Source organism: Pelobates fuscus, chromosome 2, assembly GCF_036172605.1.
Source record: "Pelobates fuscus isolate aPelFus1 chromosome 2, aPelFus1.pri, whole genome shotgun sequence".
NCBI classification, from domain to species: Eukaryota; Metazoa; Chordata; class Amphibia; order Anura; family Pelobatidae; genus Pelobates; species Pelobates fuscus.
The window spans coordinates 315,981,181-316,008,241 of NC_086318.1; the positions used below are offsets into that span (position 1 = coordinate 315,981,181).

General features: G+C 46.5%; 1 protein-coding gene across 1 annotated transcript in view; it reads right to left on the reverse strand.

Moving 5' to 3' along the window:
- The window catches only part of FIG4 (FIG4 phosphoinositide 5-phosphatase), a 493,827-nt gene that overhangs the window by 321,414 nt on the left and 145,352 nt on the right, over nucleotides 1-27,061 (reverse strand). The window contains exon 9 of the mRNA XM_063443525.1: nucleotides 20,985-21,085. Within this exon, the coding sequence (XP_063299595.1) occupies nucleotides 20,985-21,085 (101 nt within the window). The remainder of the gene's footprint in view (nucleotides 1-20,984; nucleotides 21,086-27,061) is intronic.

The window sequence follows — 27,061 nt, forward strand, 5'->3', positions numbered from 1 at the left end:
AATAAAAAAAAAAAAAACACTCAGATGAAAAATAATATTTAAAGTGCCCTTATAGTGCAAAATGGTGTATATTCATATATATATATATATATATTTGTGTACGGGATTATGGAAGGGGCGCACATTAAAACGGTGTGTAATTTTAAAATATGAGAGTCGGTTGAGGTGTGCCGAAACCGACGTGAGGTTAGGCCTGCAAAAGAGGGCCCACCCAGGTATAAAGATATATGAAAAGGGTGTGGTGGGAGGGAATTTCCGAAATCGTCGCAGACAGGTGAGTGGGGGGAACGCAGGGTTTAAATAGGCATTAAATCCCTCCCACAATTTCAGGCATAACGCCTTCTATTTGTGTACGGGATTATGGAAGGGGCGCACATTAAAACGGTGTGTAATTTTAAAATATGAGAGTCGGTTGAGGTGTGCCGAAACCGACGTGAGGTTAGGCCTGCAAAAGAGGGCCAAAAAATGTGTGACATTTATTAGACATAACAAAACACTTAGACATATTATAGAAAGCGAGCCTGATTTCTTTCTGGATTTTGGAATGAACCGGTTGTATGCCGAGGACTACCAGCGACCCATCTTCTCTACAAGATGAGTTGGAACTGGATGACTTGAGGCTGCTGAGGCGGCCCTAACACGGAATGAATGTACCGAGAAGGAACTTTGGATTGAGGCCAAGACTAACAAACAAGGAGCGAATGTATAGCATGAACTGTTTGAGAGATGTGCAAAAATTGTACGTGCAACCATTATAATCGGAACGCATTAGCATCTTGAAACCACATACAATACTTACACATATCGAAAGCCGTAGAGTACGTTTGCTTAGTATTAGTGGACAAATCTTACCTGCGTAGACTAACTACAGGCATGATTGATACCTTTTTTGACCTGCAGAGGAAATGTGGACTGCGTGTTCTTTTATCTCAACCGTTACGTTTAAGCAAGGTCCGACATCAGGACTTCGGAAGTGGTTGAAGCGGAGGAAACTGCAGGGGAACTTGAGACGTCAGGGTTAGTGTTTATTAAAGATAATACGATACCTGGAGCTATTTCTTGTAGCGTGCTGTGAGGAGGAAGGAAATGTAATAGGTTTAAATTATGCAAAACTCAGAAGCTCATTGAGCTTTCTCGTGTAGTTGAGCTGCTAGCTAATGGGAACCAATAGGTGAAGATAAGGACTATCCCGTAAGAGTTGAGGCCGTGCCAGTAGCCCTGTGTTTGAGAGAAGCCCTACCTACGATTTAGGCCATGTGGACTTGTACCATCTAAGCGTGGCAGGGTATAACCTCTTGTGGAAAAGTGATTAACCTGACCGAACACGTGCGATTACCTGCATTAAACCATAGCGAAAAAAGGACTATAACAGGCGCCTGAAGAAACTGCCGTGACGTGAAACGAAGCATAGAATGCAAAAACCGTGACCCACCGTAGGGAAGTGTTTGCACGAGAGAGGAACCTGAAGAGGAGCTTTGACAAAATTTGAAGACGATATGTGTTCGTATAGCAAGTACCCTATAGCGGTTATTTGGTAGGCATGAGAACGTAAAGGATTGAACTACAGGATGCATGAGGTGTTACGCCTTGAATCTGAACATCCAGCATGACCGAAAGTAACTCCCGATGAGCTACTTAAGCTTACATAAAGAGAAGCGTGAACTACAACAAATGCGTGATGAATGAATTGACAGCGCATGGAGGACCCCGTGAATGTCGGGCGTGCAGACAAGTCCCTAATTAGCAGATAAGGATTCGAATAATATTAGTTTGGCCAAAAATGGAGGCGGAGTGATGCCTCGGTGTACAATATGAAACAGGTGGGAATTCCGTTCACCTGGTCCGATCAGATCGCTAAAGCTTGTCCTGCATAGCTCGTATAAGCGACGCCGACGTGAAAACTGAGTGATAGTATGAGTCGATAAACGGTAATTGAGAACACAGCGTACCAAAGTGCCGCCAAAACGTTGTGAACAAATAAACGGTATATCCGTGATACGTGAGTCCAGAAGCAGTCACTGAACGTCACGTCAGCGCCTGGAGGACCCGACGATGGTCCGATACGAGGCCAAATCTGTGCGACGTGCAATGCGGAGGGCAACGTGAGACCCAACACACCAATTTGACGGAATATAAGCAAGAGATGCCCGAAACACGTTGTCGGAGGAACCGCTGGTCTTGGAGTCTCCAAGCTTGGACTGGGCTCGTAGTGTACGTGGTACCTAAGGATCGCCAGCGAGCGACAGGTTGGGGTAACATATATATGTATATATAAATATATACAACCATATATACACAGGTATCCTCGAACAGCTTAGCACTAAGCGTCTAGCAGACCCATTGCCCGTAAGAGATAACGTATAGAAAGCACCGGAGTAGCCGAGTAAGATAGGACTGAAATACCGTTTTGCATCAATGTAGGAGTACGTAACGCACAATTGAACCTAAGGCGGGAAATAAAGCGCTAGGATACCTGAAGCGGTTAAGGGATCTAAAACATAGTGACTATGCTTGACGGGTCTGGGGCGTACCGCCCCCCCCCCCCCAGCTTACTAGGAGCGCGAGCGTGAGTGCGTGCGTGCTGGCTGACTAGCTAGTGCCGCGATGCGGCGAAACGATTACACTAGGTTGGTGACAGGTGAGGCCCTGCTAGTTGCCAAGCGGCTTGAGAGGCTCTATCTATGCGTTGGGGCGAGGGGGTAGCGTGGCCACTGAATGAGGTGGCGGGGTGTCGGCCTCTCGGTGACAGTTAAACATAAGATAGAATGGGAGTGACGGATGAGGCCCTCTCTATGCCACAATGCGAGGCGACTAACTATGATTTGGCCCGAGGGGCATAGTACCTCCGAGTATGAGGATGGGTGTTGGCCTCGCGGGACCACTAACCTATGGCGAAGAAGCCAGGGGAAATAACAACTAGTGGACGCCTAGGAACCTAACAGCCAGCAGTTGCTAACTAAGATGGAAGGTCGGGTAGTGAGAGAGGACATGCTACAGAGCGAAACGTGGGTAGCGATGAGGTAGGATCGTACGTTCTGAGCGAAACTGGAGTGCCCAGCGAGCATGTGGGGTCCGGATGGTCGGGACGTATGAACTAGAATGCGTGTATGATCGTATGTATGGCCCTCGGGGCTCGTGGTGCCAGACCGTGGCCTTGAGTCGAAATGCAATGCGAATAAACGTGTATATCAGTTGTCGTAATACATATATGTTCGTAGTATTGTTAAATGCGTACGTGCCTTAGCCGAGGCTCGCTCCCCAGAACTGCAATATGAAAGTAGACGCATTCGTCCAATAACGCAAGTGCTGGTCTGCGTAGGAGTACGCCGGGTTCTACACGTAACGCAAATTGCCGCGCTGACTGAGGATGAATTAGGGCTGGTAGAGACAACGCACCGCGTGCTGTGTACCCACATTGCTTAGAAGACCCTCACAACGAAGAGCAGGAGAAAGAAAGTCAGAATAGCCAATTAACCAAAAATTTAGCCATAAGCAAACGAGCAGGCAAACGTCCGAAACCGCCAATGCGTGTCCCTGCATATCCGTAAGTCAGTGTGCATATCTGCGTATGAATGCGTACGTGAACGTCAGGGATAATGTAATAATATAAACACGGAATCATTATATCATTAAAATTTTTTTTTTTTTTTTTTTTTTCTTTTTTTTTTTTTGTGTAGAGAGCTTTAATTATGCAATTTGTGTAATGCAGCCCTGGACAGAGGGAAATAAAATCAAAACTGTGGACGAAATGGTAAACTTGGGTAGAGGCAGAAGTGAGCTGAAGTGTAATGTTAAAGGCTTTAGCGTCTTCCTGGAAATATAACAGTAATGTGTTCAATGACATTTAAGTAGAGAGCCCCTTAGTGGATTCCCTTCGGCACGATAGCAGCACAAACTACACCATAAAAACAAATAGATATTTGTGGACAGAATTATTTAAGATAGATGCAGAGCAAGCTTGCTACCCGTGAGAATAACTCCCATCAATCTCAGGCAGCCTGGGATACCTAAAACGTAGGTACTGCACAAAGAAGGAAGCAAAGTGTGTTTCGTTCCAGCTCAGTCTCGGAGGAACTGGGCAGCCGACGGGGCCCGAGGACGGTATGAAAAATAGACACAAAGGGGGAGGCAGGGGATGAGGTGCTCAACGTCTAAGTAAAGGAAGACTCCTTGGGGAGATACAAATTGGAGATCAGCTATTTTATCCAAAGCCTGCCCACACTTCTAGTAGCTCCGGTTAATGGAGAAAAATTAGGGTGAGATATGAAACCAGTGTGCACAAAAGAAAGATTGGGTTTCCAATCCGTCTCAGGACCTCCTAACCCCTCCGGGAATGAGGAGGTGAGGAGACAGAAGAGATTCTCCAACGGAACGCTCATGGAACCGAGTGGTGGCCCCAACGAGGAGAGGAGAAGGGGACACGTGTAGGAAGTAGATGGGGGGTTGCAGGTTTAACAGGCAGCTAGAGAGAAGGAAATGTGTGCAGGAAGCCATACAGAGCGTTACACGTCGTGGAATGAAAAATGCGAAAGGAACGTATGTGGAAAGGAAGATGAATACGAATGGACTCACGGTTTGAGGCGAACCGCCGAATGGCCTCCATGCGGATGAAAGACGCTCACGGAAACCGGCGGGCTGTGTACGAGCGTCGCGGCAGATTGACGTCAGAGGTCTGTGAAAACGGAAATGAAAGTGAATTTCCGAAATCGTCGCAGACAGGTGAGTGGGGGGAACGCAGGGTTTAAATAGGCATTAAATCCCTCCCACAATTTCAGGCATAACGCCTTCTATATATATATATATATATACATACACACATTTATTTACAATCAAGGATTGGCGATTCCAGATCTCACAGGACCTTAAAACATGTAACAATATACAAGGAGAATACTGAAATATGCAAGATCTGTATTAGAGTATTTTTAAGATGTATATATTAAACTCACACTTTTCTGAGCTGCTAAGAGCTCTGCTGTATAGCAATTGGATATGTAACTACTACACCATTGGAGTATCTCTGTTTTTCTGTTGGACACTAATTTATTTTTTGTAATTCTTTATTTTTGATTTGCATAAAAGGTACATACATGCCTGTAATGCTACAACAGCAAATACCGACAACTGAAAGTAAACAGTAGTATGGCATGAGAAAAGACTGCACAATTTTTATAAGAAACCTGCTTGTAACAAACAAAAACAAAAAAGAAAGAGAAAACAAGAGTAGGACTATGTCCGCTGATGATAGTCGGTAGTTGGTTAATCTGAGACATATACTAGAGTCAGTGTGGACATAAAGTAATTATAGTGAAATAGGTACGGCCTAAGGATGAAAATTATTCTAGCAAGAGTAATCAGTGTACTTTGACACATGAGTATTACTAGAAAGACTTAGAACTTACTGCAGGCATAGGGATAAATAACATTTGCCAATATGTGTGAAATAAAGGTGCCTAACTAAGAGTATATCTTGCTTCCACAGGGTGGCTAAAATCTGTGATTGAGGGGAGTCATGATAATAAATCTCAACTAGAAAAGCTAAAATTTCAGGGGAAATTGTGTGAAGTGTTCTTGCCTCCACCAGTAGTCTACAACTGGAGTGGGCAGAGTAACTGGGTGGAGTGGCTTGAGTAACTGTTGTGTGGTTGGAGTGGCTGGAGTAACTGTGGAAAGTTCCACAAAGTATAAGCACACCGATCGGGAACAATCCGCACATTTCGGTATATTACTGTCTATGTAGTGTAAAAACTGTGGGATGGGGGGGGCGTGGTTTGGCCGCAAGCGAGAATGGCTGCTTAGGGGAAGAGCTCCGTCCCACACAGCCTTAACAGCAAAGCTAACACCGCAGCACGGCACGATAATGGGGCGCACAAAACGCCCAGACGGCTCACAAACCCCCAGGACTCACCCTAGCAATCCCCAAGCTGGCCCTATGGACGGGTACCTGGCACCGTCGACGACCGGTCGCCACGTGGCAGCGGGCGCAAACATGGCCGACTCCCCGGTCAGCACACATGCCTCCGAGCCGGCTGAACTCTCGCTGGCTGACATCAGCGCCGATATAAGAGCCCTGACAGCAACCATGGCAACCATGGTTACCAAGGAGGACATGAAAGCTCTATCTGACACCCTGCATGCGGCGATCCGCACAGAGGTAACCACGCTCAGGGCTGAACTTACAGCACAGGCCACCAGGGTGCAGGCTACTGAACACTCTGTGCAAGCTATAGGGGAGAGAGTGGAAGCTTCAAACCTTGCAATCCACAGGCAAGGTAATATGCTTTTACATTTAAGACGCCAAACGGAAGATCTTGACAACAGGGGTCGCCGATCAAACATAAGGGTCCGCGGCCTACCTGAACCAGAAGGGACAGAGGACGTCGAGGCCAAATTACAGACGCTATTCCGAAACATATTGGGACCGGAAGCGCCGGAATCCATGGTGTTCGACAGGGCACACAGGGCTAATAGAGCCCGCGCAACCGATAATTCGCCAAGAGACATTATATGCTGTATGCATTCCTACAAACTAAAGGAGAAGATAATGCACAGAGCCCGTTCGAGACCCACCTGGCAATTCAGTGGCGCTGAGGTGGCCCTCTACCAGGACCTGTCTCCCCTTACGCTAGAGGCACGTAGGGCCCTGAGACCTATCACTACGCTGCTCAGGGATAGAGGGATCCCATATAAATGGGGTTTCCCCTTTATGCTCTTAGCCAGACACCACGAAGAATGGTTCCCGTTAAGATGGCCAGAGGAAGTTCCACGATTCCTGCAGCGCCTTAACCTTCCACCCACAGAGGTCACCGACTGGATCCTGGGGCCAACAGAACAGAGGCAAGGGATCCGAACCCCAGGCCAGCAGCGCAGAAGAAGAGACAACACACCACAGCGCCCGCAAGCCCGCAGACAACTAATCCCCACGGACCCTGAGGAGTGAGGCTAGGCACCCCTCCCACTCCCACCAGGCACGAATGGCCGACCACGACACGTGCACCCTACCAGAGCAGGCAGATACCTTCGGACGCCAGCGTCGTCCCGAGCACCACAGAAGACAGATAAGTACTGTTTGCACGCATACACAAGCAAGGGGTATTCACATGGTCCCCTAGACCAGGCATGGCAGCACAATAATAGCACACCCCTTGAACCGGGAGGCTACCCTGAGTTAACTGGGGTGGGGGGGCCTGTTGGGGGAGGGACACATGGCACACCAAACTCACAGGCTGCGGCCCATGGTGGGACAGATCCGAATGTGCACATGTCCTGCAAGCTGCGGCACTCCACGGGACTGTTGACAGATTCCGGGACACTTGGGCTCAAGCTGCAGGGTAACACTTCTGGTACTACGGTACCTGTCGTACCAAGTTGGCACTCTAGAGACTACCTGAAGATTTGCCAGTGGGATGGTCGGGGGGGTGGGAGGTGCCTAGAGAAACCTAACCATGGGTCATTGTATTGTATTGAATTGTATTATATTATATTATTTTGTTGAAAATGTTTTATCGGGCTTTATTAGATGAGGTGGTCCTGCGGGTGGGAACAAGGTAGTGATTAGTGTATCTATGACTTAGAAGGAAGTGGGACAAGGGGGGGGGGGACAAATCGGGACTGAAACTATGTCACTCTGGGCTATACACTGTTTTAGTAGTGGAATATTGAAGACAAGCCTGGCAGAGAGAGGGCATAAATGGGTTCCCGGACAATACAGATGAGTAACACAGTATACTTGATGTAATGTATCTCGTGAGAGCATGTGATCCCACAACACAGCGCGATCACCGCGTGCGTAGACGCACACATATGCCGCAACCAGATATACGCACACACGCAGGAACTTTTACACCGCGGACAGGTAACTAGACCCCATACTCTTGACGAAGGGGACACTACCCAAGGACCTTTATGGGGGGACACGGGACCACATAATGCACCCACCCTCAACCCTACACACCACGACCCAAAGCGCGCGATAGCTCAACGATACACTGCGCTGACCACACAAGCATAAGATAAGGCCAATAGCCGCTCACACCGCACCAGCCTACTGGACACTAACCCATGCCCCACTATGACGTGACCGTACAGATCGCTTCCCTAAGAGACTTAGCTACAGACATATGACTGGAAACATGTGGGAAACGGACATCTCACTGAGCGAACCACACACACTTTTAAGTTCCTAACCTTTGAGCTCCTGCAATATTGCAGGCAGAGACGTTGGACTCAGCAGGTCTCGCCACTACCCCAGACTAGACCTGCGTAGACCGACCTACTGGGGGACCCAATTCCGCGGCTGCCCTAGCCTGCTAGGAGACGGTGCGGTCTTGTAATCCACCCAGCTACACAGGACCCCCCCATATTGGGGGAACGTTTAACTTCTGAGGGAAAACTACTGTGACCCCTCACCAGGGACCTCTCGGGCCGGGCCGAACCGGGCGCGGATCGGGCCGCAACTTATTTTTTAGGAGTCCTAACACCTGGGGGCTACGACCCTCCTCTTCCTTACCTGTAACTGCACACTCTATAATCTCACCTTCCCCTCCTCCCTTCCCCCCCCCCCACCTCAACTACCTTTCTCCTACCCCTCCATCTCCCATCCCTTGGCAGTTGGGGTGCGCACGGGCATCTAGACCTAGGACCCCAGAACTTGACCACGGTGAGGGCTGCGCTCGTACCCACACTATCACAATGGCGTACACGGCTGCACCCCTTTGCGTCCTAACGCAGAACTGCCGAGGCCTCAACACGCCCGAGAAGCGATCACACCTCCTGCGAGAACTTCACCGCAAACGGGTTTCAGTAGCGATGCTGCAGGAAACACACCTTAAAGCATCAGACACCCACAGGCTGAAAAACAGCAGATACCCAACCAACTACCATAGCACCCACACAGATACCCGAAAAGTAGGCGTAGCTATAATGGTAGCGGGTGATATCAATTTCACCCTGACGGACCAACTAGCTGACCCTAACGGCAGATTCCTTTTTATCAAAGGCACGATTTCGGGAAGAGGATACACTTTCGCCTCCGTCTATGCGCCAAACGCAAAACAAGCAACGTTTCTGAGCAAAACGATTCGCCAACTGGCAATTTTTACAGAAGGAACGCTTGTCATAGGGGGGGACTTCAACGCACCGCTTGACCCACTAGTTGACTCATCGACAGGACACAGTAGCATACCACAAACCGCGATAAGGGCAATAAGGAAGACTCTGCGAGACCTGAGATTGGTGGATGCGTGGCGAACCCTACACCCGACGGTCCGAGATTATACACACTACTCGGCCATCCACAGGAGATATTCGCGTATTGACTGTGTTCTCATACAACAGGAAGGACTGCAACGTTTGCAGTCGGCTGAAATCACACCGACGCCGTGGTCGGACCACAGTGCAGTATTCATAAATATGGATTCCCCGCTATTCAGACCAACTAAGACGGCATGGAGACTGAATGAATCGCTCCTGTCAGACCCGGAAGTGAAAGCGCTTCTGACAGACCATTTAAACAACTACTTCGCAGAGAACGATACGGCGGATGTGTCGAAGGTAACGCAATGGGAAGCGCACAAGAGCGTGCTCCGGGGACATCTCATACGAATTGCCTCGCGAAAAAAGAAAGAATCGCAGCAACATACGCTGGAACTCACCGAACGGATATCCAAACTGGAAGCCCAACACAAGCGATCGCAGCTTGAGGAGCAGTATCGCTCACTACTGGATGCCCGCCGACAGTTAGCGGAACTCGTGGCCCGCAAGCACCACAGAGCGACACAGCGGTCCAAGGCGTTCTTCTACATTCACGCCAACAAGAGTGGGAGACTCCTAGCCCGCACGATCCGACCCCAACAAGCCAGGGCGCAAGTACACGAGATACGGAAGACTGATGGCACCCTCACACAATTCCCGGAAGCAATAGCCACTGAATTCCGTAACTATTACCAACAACTGTATAATATATCACCGACGTCCTCTGATGCCCATCGAGTAGAGCTGCAGAACGCAACAACGCGATACCTACAAAGATTCAGTCCAGACGCCCTAACACCTGAGGAAGCAGACCACCTGGAAGCCCCAATTACCACGGAAGAAGTACTAGCAGCAATTAAGGCAGCGAAAAAAGGGAAAGCACCGGGACCAGATGGACTCTCAACAGGATACTACAAGTTGTTTAAAGACATCCTGTCTCCCCACCTCATGGCAGCCCTCAACCGACTCCAACAGGGCGACAAATTCCACCAAGAAACTTTAGCAGCCACAATCACAGTGCTGCCTAAGCCGGGCAAGAACCCCGAAAACTGCAGCAGTTACAGGCCTATTTCGCTCCTTAACACTGATGTGAAACTCTTCACTAAAATCATCGCCACTAGACTCCAAACATTTGTGCCACGCTTCATTCACCCAGATCAAACGGGCTTTATACCAGGTAGGGAAGCCAGAGACTGCACACTTCGAGCATTTTCCATACAAGCCTTGGCGCTAAAAGAAAAAACGGGATTGCTTCTGCTCTCGACGGATGCCGAAAAGGCATTTGATAGGGTTACTTGGAGCTTCATGCTGGCAACACTGCGTAAAGTTGGCATGGGGAGGGGTATGATGACCTGGATAGAGGCACTCTATACCGACCCCAGCGCTCGAGTGAGGGTGAACGGCGCACTCACGGACACCTTCACTATCCATAACGGCACTCGGCAGGGCTGTCCACTGTCGCCACTCCTGTTCGCCCTTACCCTAGAACCATTTCTGGACAGGGTTAGGCGGAACCCGGAGATTCGGGGGTATAACCACGGAAACCAGGAACATAAGGTGGCCGCATATGCGGACGATATGCTCTTCTTTGTGAGCAACCCCGCTGACTCTATGCCAACCCTGATGAGGGAATTCGACGCATATGGCCAGTTATCAGGGCTGAAGCTTAATTTGACTAAATGCGAATTGTTGAACGTTTCGACCCCCACAGATGTACGAGAGCGGATCAAACGCGAGTATCCCTTCCATTGGTGCCAGAATCAGATGCGATACCTGGGAATTTGGATACCCAGCAACCCAAAAGAACTGTACACTAGGAACTATGCTCCCCTATTACGCACAATACTACTCGACCTTAAAAACTGGAACTACGACCACATCTCCTGGCAGGGACGCATAGCAGTGATTAAGATGAACATCCTCCCAAGACTGCTTTACCACTTTCACACCATCCCCTGGCACATCCCACCAGAATTCTTTGCAACCCTTAAGTCAGCAGTAATAAAATATGTCTGGAAGGGAGAAAGAGCACGACTTAGCTATGACAAGCTGTGCCTGCCTAGGAATTGGGGTGGCCTAGCATTACCGGATATACGCAAATACTTCCAAGCCGCGGTGTTACAGCGGATCAGGGACTGGCATGCGGCATCCAACAACAAATTGTGGGTCGCACTAGATAGGGTAAGCACAAACAATGCCCTTCACAGATTCACATGGCAAGGCTCGGCAGACGCGACATCGAAATTGGGCAATGAATCACCCATTACTCAAACACTAAAGACATGGTCTCACTTAAGGCGGAACCAACTCATCTCTCCTCAACCAAGCCCCTTGATCCCGATAACACACAATACTGGAATAGGTGGGGGACTACGCAGATCGGCCTGGCCAATCGAGGGAGATGGGGACTGTTATGTCCCGATATCCGAGGTCCTTAGCAATACTGGAATGAAAACCATACGGGAATGGAGTGAGGTACCACAACTGACGCTGATGCACAGATTTCATTATGCGCAACTACGTCATTTCTATTACAACCTCCCAAACCGAGTAGCAATCCACAGAGAACAGACGTGGTTCGAACACCTCTGCATAGCCGACTCTGGGGTAGAGGGTAGAGTTTCAACTATCTACCAACAACTGATCACAGGTGATCACACACGGAACACTGCGTTTAAGAGGCAATGGGAGGAGTTGACGGCTAGAACGTACACCGAAGCACAATGGGAACAGATACTGATCTTACAACACAAAAGTTCCATAAGCACCAAGTATCAGGAGGTCAACTTTAAGCTACTCTCCCATTGGTACAGGACCCCGTCGCTACTGCACAGAATATTTAGGGATACCACAGATGTCTGCTGGAGGTGTGAGTCACATACTGGTACCCTTAGGCACATCTGGTGGGACTGTGCAAGGATCAGGCCATACTGGGAGGACGTACGAAGGGAAATAACGGCTATCCTGGGAGACCTACCGGACTTTAGCATAGAATTGGCCCTCCTTCACTGCACGGAAAGCTCGATAGCCCAATACAAACGATCAATATTGAGGCACCTGCTGAACGCGGCGAAAGCGTCTATACCGGTTAGATGGAAACAAACCCAACCACCGACAACTGCAGAATGGCTACAGAGAGTGGAAGAAATACACACAGCCGAGGCGCGGTACGCGGACCTACTAGGGAGGAGCACCAAACACGTCGAAATTTGGACCCCTTGGTATGTCTACCTATCACGACCAAGACATGGAGGGTCTTAGCGCACGCCACAACTCCTGGGGATTGGGGGGTGCCTGGGCGCACTCTGACACATGTCGCTCTCCACACTCTTCCCCCCCCCTCTACCCTCCCCACCCTCCCCCCCTTCCTCTTCCCCACTTACTCCATCTCTTCTACCTACCTACATCCATTATGTTTACTCGAGCCCATATGACTTCTCTGAAGGGCATCGCTGGGGCGGCCTGACCTGCGCCTGAGGAGGTCGGGGCGGGGAGGACCCGATCATGCTGAAGTACGATATACCGCCATGACACGAAGTGATGCTTACTGGCTTGAATCATTGACCTAATAAACTGTCGACCGACGGAGGTAATAAGGAACTGAACATATGGAGAAAATAGTCTCCAAAATATGACTCCTTCGACCGACGGGAGGAAGGGGATGTAGCACCAGATAAGTGACATCATGGGGCGACACAACACACACCTGACCAGCGGGTTACACTATTAGGCAAACACAACCAAGTTCCTATCTGTCACACACGTGACCCGTGGAACAACTCCGTTCCCGAATTCTTGACCATATAACGATCCAACCTACCAAGCGACCAATTTCCCTTCATACACTCAACCTCATAACCCGTAGGACAGGGGTCTCTAATGATGGTCGAGAACACTCTCCTGCTCCACCTGTCACATAATTTCGATACTGAAGCTACATCCTTCATTTAAACTGTCCGATTTATAAGCACAACTCTCCAGAAGACCCTTAGAATAGGGTTCGGAAACGGCTCTTTTTTTTTTTGCATTTAACCAGTTATTGTTACTGTTATTGAAACTGCTCTAGCTATGAGACAAGCACCCGTCTAAACTTGTTACACTTGTTTATAGTCTATTGATTGACAGCTTTTACGATGCTTGACACATGTGAGATTGCTCAAAAACGATAATGCCTACTGTTTACACTATTGATGTCATTGTTCAACTTGTTTTACAACGCATATAGGATGTAGTGGGATAAGCATGTGTTACAGCACTCACTTGAACATCACAATAAAGAATTTACAAAAAAAAAAAAAAAACTGTGGGATGAGTTAGGGTGGTAAACTTGGCTATAATAATAAGACTCGCAGGTCTTTAGCATGCAAATATATTTCAACCAGTTAGCCACGCAGGGCTTCGGGAGGCAAGTCAAACAGTTAAGGGAAAACATTCTCTACTGTGCATTATAGATATCGGGAAGGTTACAAACTCACAAAAATGTCAAATCAAGGCATAGCAAATTATGTTTAGGTGTTATTGGTAATGTCATGGTGTAGTCTATGGTATCTTGTATTAGTAGTGTTCGATGTATCTTGAATTAGTGATGTAGCTCTTATGTCCATCTTCCCTACCACAGTTGTGACCCTTAGCACTGTAGACTACCCGCCCATCTACTTGGTTCTCATGTATGTGTGTGTGTGTGTGTGTGTCCCCACCTCTCCCCTCGCCCCCAGTTTGTGATGGTATAGACATGGGCAGCGGGCCAGGGTGTAGGAGCGTCGTTCATCATTCTTCTACATCTGGGTCAATGCCTGGGTGTCTTCTACCCCACTGCCCATGTCATCCCCCTGTCCTCTATATGTCAGCATGCTTCGGAAATCTGGGCGGTATGCAGTTACTATCCAATGTGTCCATATGTCTTGGTACTTTTGTGAGCGGCCCTGAGCTATAAACGTCAAATCTTCAAGTCCTTGCAGTTCCTCTATTTTCTTAAAACAGGTCGCTAACGGGGGGAGGGGGGGAGGAGTTATCTGTCTTCCAATACAGGGGCAAGATATGTTTAGCTGTGCTCAGTATCCGTATAGTCAGGGATTTCTTATATTTGGCTCTTGGGGTCGTAGTGGGGTGTAGGAGGTATGCGGTAGGTTTGAAGGGGGTGGGTTGTCAGATAACTTTTATAGCATCCTACTAATCATTTGCCAGTAGGTGACCACTTTTGGGCATTCCCACCATATGTGTAGGAATGTGCCTGTCCAGGTGTGGCATCGCCAGCATCTGTTGCGGTGGTCTGGGATAACTTTCTGCAGGGTTTGCGGTGTTTTATACCATAGGGTCAAAACTTTGTATGCCGTCTCTTGGGTTTTGCTTGCCAGTGCGCAGTGGTGCGTAAGGTCACATATTTTGAAGAAGGTGGTGGGAGATTCCTATTGCGCAGGAGCAGAGAGTATAGTTTTGAAATGCCGTGTATGAGCGGGTCTGGGTCAAGTCCCATGTTCTCAAATGGCGTCAAAATCCTGTAAAGGTCAGGGTATCGTGGTAAATTTATCAGGAACTGTCGGATCTGTTCGGATTTCAGTCTATGTAGGAAGGTAGGGTGTGGGATGTCAAGGAAGTCGCTGAAATGTTTGATTTTGCGGTCTTTCATCATGTGTCTAACTAATTGTGTGTCAGGCAAGATGAGAGGCCCATCAGTGGGGCCGTTCTGTGCCATACTGCCAGGGTGGCTTTCACCAGTGGTTGATGTTGCGAGGCGCATCATCCCATTGTTGGGTTCATCCATGTCAATGCTTTTAGGGAGCAGCCAGCGTGAACTCAATCAATCTCCTTCCAGGGCTTGACTGATTGGTTTATCTTGGTGCTCTATCTTCCCTGAAGTGAGTTTCCTGAAAGTACAAGAGAGTGTGGTGAGGGGATGAGGAGAGGGAGGGGAGGGGGAGAGGGGAGTCGCACATCTTCACGTACTTGTCAACGGTTAATCAGAGCCGGTACTCCAGAAGGTCCTTGCGGTGGGTGAGGGCATACAGGTGAAGCGTCAGCTTGCCTGTAGCGAATTGTGTCCCTCTCTCTGGCAGCCCTCAACACAGACTTTTTCTGCAAATACCTCCATGCAGCATATTATATCTCTTGGTGGTGCGTCTGGGGGTCCTCTTTGGTGCAAAGCGCAGTGGGCCCTCACATGCCCCAGCGTGGCAGCAGTGTCTCTATGCAGGAGGCCGTTGAAGATTTCTACCAGGATGGTCTGTAGGTGGTGAGGGTCAGTTTCAACCTCTGGGAGGCCCCTAATGCTGAGATTATTACAGCAGTGTGCTGTTGGTGGCCGCCAAATCAGCACATGTGGGGAGAGATTGTAGCAGCCTGCCCCAATCCCTGTCTTCTGTGACCGGTGACATTTCTTCAGGGGAGAAGGCTAGTGAATGGGTCTCTGCACCATCTGAGGCCCCTTCCAACAGGGGCAAAGAGGCCAGTCCGCCGGTGTGGAGAGGTACCTTCTGAGGGATGGAGTGATAGACTCCTTTTTGGGGTCGGCAGCCCTCTGGGAGCCCGATGTCTGGTGGGACTTGCCCATGGTGGGTATTTTGGCACTCACCATTTAGTTTGTAATGTCTTTTTCAATACCCCGGTGCAATCCTAAATAATGCCAGAAATAAGGGTGCACTTCAAGGGATTTTAATTAAACAAAATGGTGTAATGTATTGCATACAAGCAAAAGTGTAAAAGATCCTCATGTCAGGATCGGGACAGGGATCCAACACGCAGAGTACAAACAGTAGCCAGATACGTATACCGGACCTTAGAATGGCCGGACTAACGTAAGTAGTACAGTATAGAATGGTCAAAGACAAGCCGAGGTCGAGGGTAACAGAAGACAGGTAAGCGAGAGACAAGCCGAATCAAGGGTAACAGAGATAAGCAGAGTAAGGTAAACAAGCCGGGTCAAAACCAAAAGGGATAATAGAATACACAAGCACTGAGTGACTAGAACAAGCTAGAACCACGACAGGGCAATGAGCTACTGAAAGAAGCTCTGTTAAATACCCTGTTCAGAGCAGTAACCACACCTCCGAGACGTCCTGATTGGTCCTGCAGCAATTGACTGACAGGTCGATCCGGGGGAGTGTCCTGATGATGACTTCCTGCCTAGATGGTGTAAAAGGCAGTCACTCCCTCGCGGCCGGCCTTGCATGACCGGATAGACCGCGGGGAAGGGAGTCATCAGACCGTCTGGATGGTGGAACAGCTAAGTCTCTACCTCTTTTGGAGGTAGAGACCACAGGTACCCTGACACCTCATCGACGTTTCAACCCCTTTATGGGTCTGTCTCAAGATCAACATATTATTCAAGCATGAAATATATACAATACAACTACAGTATTCCCATTCTGAAGAAGCCACTTATGGTGAAACGCGTTTATGGTCATTTAATTTTGTATTTTACTGCGTTTTTTAGAACAATAAAAGTTTTTTGGCTACTTTACTGTACCAATCCTCTTTTTATTGCACTCTCTATGCACTTTAAACTTTTTTACTTATTCCTGGCATTTTAACCTTTCCTGGTTACTTTTACTTCCACTGGCAATTTTACTGTTCCAGTACTCCAAGAAATGCCAGGTGGGGATCATACCACCAACGCCTATTCATAGAGCAGTACCTCTGCTCTATCTTTGTGAGTATTATTTTATCTTCTATTTTACTCTCTTAACTTATCACAATTGAGAGCACTATCGTTGTTTTTTATCTTTCTATCTTGGAGCCTTGGATTACCAGATGGTGTTGACGGACGTACTGCCGCTACATATCCCATAAGCGGGAATTATACCGCTGTACGCTATCCACACCAGAGCTGGCCATAGCTCCCTCAAATGTGAGTTCTTTACCTTTCTCTACCTATTGCACATTGAACCACATCAAAATTGAGAGCACTATTCTACTTTCTACTTTCTTTTCCGAGTTTTGGACTACCAGACGGTGCTGACGGAGACCCACTCCCTCCATATCCCATAAGCGGGGATTATACCGCTGTACGCATTCCACACCAGAGCTGGCCATAGCTCTTGTAAATGTGAGTTCTCTACTTTTTATCTACTGCACCCTGAACGTTACATACTATACCATTGGTCGCCTCTACCTCTCTTGTATTTACATATACGGAACGGTCAACATCAGACGCATCCACCTTCACTAAGAAACTCTATCAAGTATCCCAGACCATCTATTGATACCCTAGCAATATTTTACTGGACTATCTACCTTCACTTGGCACAGCCCTTTCATTTCTTTCTCTCCATCTATATTTATCCACTGAAGGACTTGAGGGGTTTTCCTTTATTTGGGTTGCTGCCTACCTTGACTAATATTGTGATTACTAGCGCTGAATTATTTTTGTGTTTACAACTACAGTGACTTACCAATCCAAGTGATGCTCCACCGTGTACCCGAACCCGGAAGTGCTAAAGTGGGACACATGACTCTTCCGTAACGTAATGACAACATGCCGTACCCACTCCGTTTGGTTGCTAGGTAACACTATAGCAAACGACGGGGGCGGCTATACTGTATTCTGACATATGTGTGTGATTGACCAGATCCAGAATCTGGACATCACACTGTATGTACAAGATGATCAATTAGGCTTTACTCTACATCAAAAACCAATAGATCGAAACACTTTGCTGGGAGCGACGAGGTTTCATCTACACACTCTAAAGGACTCACTACCCGTATCACAGTACATGAGAGTACTTTGCTACAATAGTGACTCCACTAGAAGGGAAGAACAACTCCTTGAGATGACTAATCGATTTCTGGAAAGAGGGTATCATCCCCAGGTACTCAACGAAGCCAAACAGAGAGCATTGAGAATTTGGCAGGATCCAGATTCATCCCATCAAGAGGATGAAAAATCCAAAATCTACTTGCCACTTACGTATAACACGGGCTGATCTGAATTTAAGAAGTCCATACACATATACTGGGGTATACTCAGTTCTGACAAAAACCTGCCTGAGGTCTTCAAACAACCTCCTATCATCAGTTTTAAAAGGAACCAAAATTTAGGGGATGTACTGGTCAGAAGTGACACAATCTCATGCTACAGTAAACCCAGTGGATTCCAAGTGCAGTGTTTTAAGTGCAGTGGCTGCGTCATATGCATACGTTGGGAAAACTGACCTTACTGTGAGGGACCGGATTAGGGGTCATCGGTCCAGAATTATGACGTCCTTCATAGACCAGAGAACCGATAAGCCTGTAGCTAAGCACTTTCTAGCTGCGAATCAGTCTACCCACACTGCGCTTCATGGCTATAGATCATGTACTATCACCACCACGCGGAGGAGATAGATCTAAAGTACTACTTCAGAGGGAAGCTTGTGGATTTGTAAACTAGACAGTGTGGCACCACAGGGACTAAATTAACATTTCTCCTACTCTATGTACCTATAGATCTAGGATGGACACTGGCAGCTGATTGGAAGTAATATGATGACATATACACTACCCTGTTTAAGTTCCTTGTATTTTTGGATCTAACCAACAGATTATTATTTTGTGTGTGTGGGGGGGGGGGTGTAGGGGCAAATTTTTGTCATTTCTGTGTGTATTTTTTGCAATCTTGGCTATTTTTGTTGCCTCTTTTCAAAAAATTTTAGTAATATTATTGTCTATTGTTGTACACGGTGGACACAAGGATTTATTGACATTACCGGTGTATATTATTCACTTTCTTCCCCATTTTCACATAATTATCCTGGTCTTTAATATATTTCTTCAAGTAAATATTCAGTTTTTGCACATATACTGCCAGCGTTAGTTATGCTCAGTTTCTTGCCTCCATCCCTTCGTACTATGTATTTATGTTTTTATACCACTTGTGTCTATTATGGCCATGGATATGGCTTCTTTGCTTTACTATGTTTGCATGGTGGTATTATTCACACATTATAGGATACTTTGGCATTTTACTTTGCTGTCTAGGGGTGATGGAAGTCATAATTTTTTTTTTTTGCACTTAGCAGTTCACATACTATTCACGTATTTTTTCATGTGTGTTCTGGTTGTTACCTCCCTTTCCCCAGGCATCATTGTAGATCTTGATGCACCCAGTGATCCAAAATTTCTTTTGATTACTCCTTTTAATAGCACCTGGTCAATCACACACATATGTCACAATACAGTATTGCCACCACCGTCGGTTGCCGTAGTGTTACCTAGCAACTGAACAGAGTGGGTACGGCATGTTGAACGCCATTACATGGCGCCATTACAAGGTTCACGTGTCCCGCATGAGCACTTCCGGGTTCGGGTACACAGTGGAGCATTACTTGGATTGGTAAGTCACTGTAGTTGTATTGTATATATTTCATGCTTGAATATTTCACATGTTGATCGCGAGAAAGACCCATAAAGGGGTCAAAACGTCGATCGGGACCTTTTACACTTTTGCTTGTATGCAATAAATTACATAATTTTGTTTCATCAAAATCCCTTGATTTTGCACCCTTATTTTTTTTGGAATATAAATAAATATATATATGTATATATATATATATATATATATATATATATATATATATATATATATATATACACATACATACATACACACACACCCACTTCCAATCAATTCGAAAAATAAAACAAGCATTATCAAAAAATCTAAATAACATACCATTAGATAAAATTACATGCCATATTTACCATTAACTATTTACATGTAACTACTATTTTCTTTCTACGTATAGGGTTATTACCTATTCTGAGTATTCATAAAGATAGACTATTTATGACCAACTACCTAAATCATTTCAAGAATTTAAAATGATTAATCCCTATTAAGTCAAAAGACTAATCTTATTGTGTGTACATTTTGGATTATGGCAAATGGCAGAGCCCTAATGAACTTTCATTTGCCTTTTTTCATTTGCCATTTTCAATAAAGATCACTTTTGACGGGCAATTTTAAAAATGTAATATGTAGTTGGCGCTCCTTAATTGTAATCTCAGATCCTAGGTGCAAGTTCCATAGTTCAAGTTCCACAATGTAAAATTTAGGCTCCAATAATCAAATAAACATGGATTATTATTAATATACTGAAGCCTATGTTTGTGATGTTTATTCAGCAACCTCCAAGTACCTCTTATCCAATGTCAAATAGCATGTACAGGAATATTTACAGAGGGGGCAGGCTAGTGATGTAATTCATGTCACTGGCTCTGTCCAAAGTATGTGCAGACACACGTAGAAAGGGAAAGGGGCCTGCCTGTAGAATTGACAGGTCAGCCTGTCAATCAAGCAATCAATCTGCCCATGAAGGTGCAAGGAGCACAGTTACAGTGGTCTCTTCTGAGTCCTAATTCCCTTAGCATTGTGCGAGTATGACCAATAATGCACTCATGCTAAGCTTTCTAGGGACATTTCCCTGGTGTCCCCAAAATCGGGATACAAAGGAAGAAAGTCGGGACAGTGGGAGAGGAACCTAAAAATCAGGACTGTCCTGCCCAAATCGGGAGGGATAGAAGGCCTGCACTTATATTGTGTGCTGCAGTGAATATGATGTTTAGCATTCCCACTTTAAAATAATTCCTGGTAGCATTGCTTTTTTTTGTAACACTTTAAAAGATATAAAGGCATGTGAACAATAAAAATGTTCAATAATATTTGAAGTTTTAAAAGATAGACAATCAATAAAACGCTTTCTGCTGGTCTATAATAGTAATCATTGTAAAAAAACAAGCTACGTAATAACGTTTACCTCGCAATTTGCTCCTCTCTTTAGGAAACGAGTTCCAGCAAACCTGCTTGATCTTCTAGCCATCAAAGTCACGTACACTGGCCGACCATAAATTAGTAGTTCTTAGAAACGAAGTTAAGGCAAATTCTAGATAACTAAAAGAAAAACACTTAAACTCCCAGAAAGGAATAAAAGGAGTAGGTCAATATAAGGCAATCGGAGACGTGTTTACATGTGATGTATGGACTCTCTGTCACGGTTTTAATACTCTGTGTCTGGCCTGAATAAAGTCCTATGTAAATAACACAGTATACAATAGGGTAATACTGACATATCTTAAAGGACCACTCTAGTGCCAGGAAAGCATACTCGTTTTCCTGGCACTAGAGTGCCCTGAGGGTGCCCCCACCCTCAGGGACCCCCTCCCGCCCGGCTCTGGAAAGGGGAAAGGGGTTAAATCTTACCTTTTTCCAGCGCTGGGCGGAGAGATCTCCTCCTGCTCTCCTCCTCCGATCCTCCTCTTCTCCTCCCCGTCGGCTGAATGCGCACGCGCGGCAAGAGCTGCGCGCGCATTCAGCCGGTCACATAGGAAAGCATTCATAATGCTTTCCTATGGACGCTGGCGTGCTCTCACTGTGAAAATCACAGTGAGAAGCACGCAAGCGCCTCTAGCGGCTGTCAATGAGACAGCCACTAGAGGACATAGGGGGAAGGCTTAACCCATTCATAAACATAGCAGTTTCTCTGAAACTGCTATGTTTATGAAAAAATGGGTTAACCCTAGAAGGACCTGGCACCCAGACCACTTCATTAAGCTGAAGTGGTCTGGGTGCCTAGAGTGGTCCTTTAAGTATCCACAAAGCATCCACCTACGTGGTTCACTTTTCAAGCACTCTCGCCCATGATGATACATTACACAGCAATGAAAACATATTCTAGTTGTCTTATTGTGTTATGTTTTGTACTATTGTGTTACTTATCCAGTCTCAATAAAATCCTATTGTCTCCAAAGAAATTAAGACAATAGTCAGGAAAATATTTATTTATTGGGTGCAAGTACCTAATAACACAAAGTAGTTTGATGTAACAATGTATCATATAAAGCTGTACTCATAACAATATCTATTCAAACAGGCCTTAAAGAGTTCTGTAACAAAGCCCTGGATGCACTGACACATGCATGAAGCTAGGTTCATGGAAATGAAAGCAAATGTTCATTGTGGATTTAGCACAAAAATATTTCAGGATCAGGGTTATCCTCCCAATCAATTGGCTATGTACAGTTTTATATACAGCATCCCTTATATAAAAAGAAACGTAAAACTGAATATTGGTTTTGCAGACATCAATAACAGTCGAAACATAGCAAATATATACGTGTCACATCATGCCATGTTCTGCAGAGATGTCTGGCCTTGGCATCTGGTATCCAATACTCTTTTTACAATTCTTGTTTAGTTTTTCTTGGTTTTTCAGGTTTTCTATTCCATGTCTGGTTTTCTTTATGCAGGGTTTTTCTGGGATCATTCCTGTATTCTGTCCCGTCTCACAATATAAAGCTCTTCACTGTAGGATTTATAGTTTTTAAAATACGACCGTTTGAAGATGGCAACCACCAAAATACTCTGACCTGTGCCAGGCTGCAGCAGCAAGTGATGTCATAGACAGGGCCTTTTGTACACCTGCTAATGTTTTTATAAATGTATGGTTTAATGTAACTGTGAAGCACCTTGGGTAACAACGTTGCAATTAAATGTGCTATATAAATAAATAATAAGTTACTCCGCCCACTCCAGTTGTAGACTACTGGTGGAGGCAAGAACACTTCACACAATTTCACCAGAAATTGTAGCTTTTCTAGTTCTGTCTTGTTTTCATGTTTGGTGACTATCCTAGCCTTGCCTTGTTTCTGTACTGGATACATTATTGCTGCAGAGCCTCCCTATTCGGCTCCCGGGAGGTCTGCTTACTTCCTAGCTTCAAGTTAATGGGATCTGCAGTAGCTGCATCAGGGTTCTGGTATGTGGTCTCACAAATGCTGGTGCTCTACACCAGAGGGCTTGTGGTTACCCTGCACCAGGCCCTGATAATCCATTTCCACGCTGAAGACTCCCATCTCATCATCAGGCACTCAGGGGTCCCGGTTTCCGTATCGCCACCCCTGACACTATGGAGCACTTTCATCATGTTGCAAAGCATACAAACTGCGAATTTGTTTTATTTGGGGGGTGGGGGTGGGGGGGGGGTGAGGTATGGTAGAAGAGGAGTATATATATATATATATATATATATATATATATATATATTCCATAATAAGTGTATTTTGATATTGAGATATATATACACACACACACACACACACATACATACAGTAATTGTATATGTTTTATATATAAATATATATTAATAAAATTAAAATAATAAATACACTAAATACATAAATAAAATTTTTGAAAATTATATATATAAATATATATATATATATATATATATATATATATATATATATATATATATATATACACAATGTCTTGATGGAGAGCACTCACAGGACTCCAGAATATGTCAAAAGTGCTTTTTATTGGGGGCGGGGCCTGACCGCCATGCTGTCCGGTCGCATGCTACAGAGGCTCCTGCTGCCTCTAACCTAAAACGGAGGAAATAATGGCCTCACCACAGACAATAGGGAGAAGAAAACCACTAATGTGCAAGGGAACTGGCGGGCGCCACAGCGGACTCCGAGATCGGGAGTTTCGGGGACCACGTGGCACGAAACTTCAGAGCCTGCGGCCTGCATGGGTGAACCGCGGGGCGGACTGCCGCTGCCCAGCCGGCAAACCTGAGCGCCGAGCCAGGACCCTGTGACGTGCCTCACAGGCCCCGCTCTTCCCCCTTGGACCGGGGGGGTTATTCCAGTCCCCACTGGCGAGGCCGACCCTCCACAAGCTCTCCAGCGAAACACACGAGGCGCCGGAACAAGCGTGCCCTGCCTGCAAGATGGAGGCCTCAAAGCCCAACTACACTCACCATCCCCGGGCAGCACTGCGAATAGAAGCATTCATCCCCAACCCGGGACCACACTGGAGGACACACCCATCACACCTCTGCAGTAAAACTGGACTGTCGAGCCTCTGGATCTGGCCTCCACGACAGCCTTCCTGGGCCTTGAGCCCCTGAGGGCACTCCGCATACCAAAGCCCAACACCTGGACTCACCACACTTACCAGGCATCCTGTTACCGGCCATCCATGGAACCGGAACCGTGGGCACAGATGGTCGGCTCATGTGGAGCCCGGGGCCGGCGGCGTGGTATATGCCAGATCCTCCGTCACAGCGGAACATCACTAACTCTCCACCCGGGTCGGAGGTAAGGAAACCACAGGCCCGGAAAACTCAGCATGCCTGGCAGTCTATTGCCTCCGGCGACCCGGCGGCCAGGACCCATGGAACGTGAGGGATTACCGGCGGAACCCAGCGGAGTTCACCAGCTTGATTTCTCAATCCACAATGTGTATTCTTACGTCTACCCCCTTGCTAGCAGTTCCTAATACTTGCAAAGCGCAGGGTTGTTATGTTTAACCTATTTAGTGAAGTACAAATGTTTATTATTTAGAGAACGCAAAGCCATACAGCTTCAACCTTAAGTACAACCCCCACTGTTATATACATGTCTAGCCTAGTCTTCACTATTACTCACTACTAGTGAATCATAGCCTGCTGCCCTACTAACCACAAATCACAAATCACAATAGGATGTGTTTGATATAAACTAGCTTATCTGCCCACTATGTTTTTTTTTGTTTTTTGTTTTTTTTTATTCTTTATTTTTTATCGTGCCTTGAGTAAATAACATACAAGCTCGTGGTGCCCCAATAGCATTCCCCGAGCATAATTTGCAGGCATAACAGTGGGAGCATTGAGATTATCGGCACATTTTGAAATATTAAAGTAATGTTGCTTAGATCAGAATGTTAATAAATACAAGTTACATTAGCATGGGTTATGATTACAAGAAGTTGATTAACATGTCTGACTTAAGTTAATAGCATGCTGAATAGTACATCATCCTAACCAGCTAATAAATTGCTTGGGTGTACAGACATTTTTATACAGCAAGTATCCTAGCTAGGGCTATTATTCAGATTAAGTAAAGGACTTCGTATATAAAGCCAGATCATAGCGAAGTTATCACCCTGATTAAGCAGAGTTTCCCAATCCGCTTCAGTGGGAAGATTTCAGTGTCCTGGTGGGCTCAAGGCTTGACAGACAGGGGTAGTCCTGTTTTTAAGTCCCATACCTGCCCTTGGTTGTATGGGGTGAGTGTCCTTCCGAGCAGGCTGCAGGGCGAAGTTGGTCCGCCGCTTATCATGTGGGTCTCGCAGGGTTTCCCAGTGGTGCCGAGGCAGCTGAATGGGCTTGCCACCCTCGGTTCTCTGCAGGCTGGTGTCTGCCCTGATCGGGAGTTGGGTGTACACTGCGGGGTGCTGCCGCTTGCTAAATCTTCCCGGTGTGGGCTGGAGTGTTGGTGATGGCCGGGCAGTCCGCCAGTAGAGGAGCCTGTCTGGACGGTTTGCACGGTAGCTGTAGATGGGTATGTTTGCTGCTTTGAGTGATGCATGTTCAGTGCAGCTGTTGTCCCTCGCGCACTAAAATCGTGCTGGTTGTGCCGTCTCTGTGCGGTTTGAGTGGGAGGCAGGAGCCTTGGTGGCTGTGAGCGCGTGTTGGGAGCAGGCCTTCCCTTCGCCGTCTGCGCACATGGCGCCCGCCATTTTAGGTGCAGCGACTGGACTCTCCGACCTCAATTGCGGTGTCACGGCCAGGGCCACAGGGTGAGGACCGGGATCACCCCCACCGGTCCAAAGGGGGGGGAACGGGGCCGGGTCTGTGCCGGTCTGCATCCCTAGCTGGGCTCCGTGGTGCAGGATAGTGGGGCAGCGGCCGTCTGCCCCACTCACCGCAGGATAAGGCCCCATTTGGGGTAGCGTGTTGTCCTCCCCCAGGGGACTGAAGCTCACTGAGCCAGCCTCTCCCCGGGTCCCGTAGTCTCTCAGCTTTGGGTGACTGTACTGGCGATCCATATTTTGACGGTAATATATCGTTTATACAGCGTAGATTGCGGTTGGTTGCAGGAGCCGTTCAGACATGCGACCATCCCGCTCGGCGGTCCGGCCCCGCCCGATCTGCCCACTATGTTGAAGCATGCTATTCCTATTATTTAAACATACCAATTGTGCAAGTACTTAAAGCATGTATGCGGTAAAAAACTAACAGAATATAGTGCCTACATGTAGCCCTATCTATGTACCTATTATATCAAAAATGTGCATTGCCTAGCGAATACCCTACCTGATATCTATCTATGGTTTAAGCTTGTTAATATAATATAAAATGAGGTTGACAATCCTAGGAGATTTCTGTAACCTGTTACGATGACCCTAACCTGTACAACTCTTGCAAATCTCCCTTTTTTTTTTCTGTACCTCCATAATCACATGCCTCAATAAAATAAAGAATTAAAAAAAAAAAAAAAAGTGCTTTTTATTTCAGCAATCAATGTTCAAATACAAAGTTTCGACATTTCAGTCCAACCGGACTTTTATCAAGCGCCTTCGTCTGAGGCATAAAGCCATTAACCACGTTGTCTTGCTTTTTAAATTTGAAGTGGATCTGACATACCTCCATCTTAGTCAATGGGGAATAGGGTGTGTGTGTATCTTTCGCATTATCTATGTAATTCTCGCCTACTGGGTGAGACAGTGAAAATTTGACGGAATCCCCGCCCCTCTATCGGGGCCAGGGGCTGTAGTATAATAAGCTGTAGTTGTTCTGGTGAATCTAATGTCCCTTTAATGTTACTTTAGGTATATAAATGGGATACACAAAACACAAATTCTATTTTTTGTTTTAGTTCAGATACAATGAACAATATTTAAAATAATGTGTTTCTTTTGCCCTGTTAACTCTTTGTGTCTCTTATTGCCTCCTTCCTCAGCTATTTGTGCATCTTATTCCAAACCACCACCTACTCACACATTAATGTGGCTTTGCAGGGTTATAGAAGAGGATCTATATAATCCACTCTCTGGTATGAGCAGTTT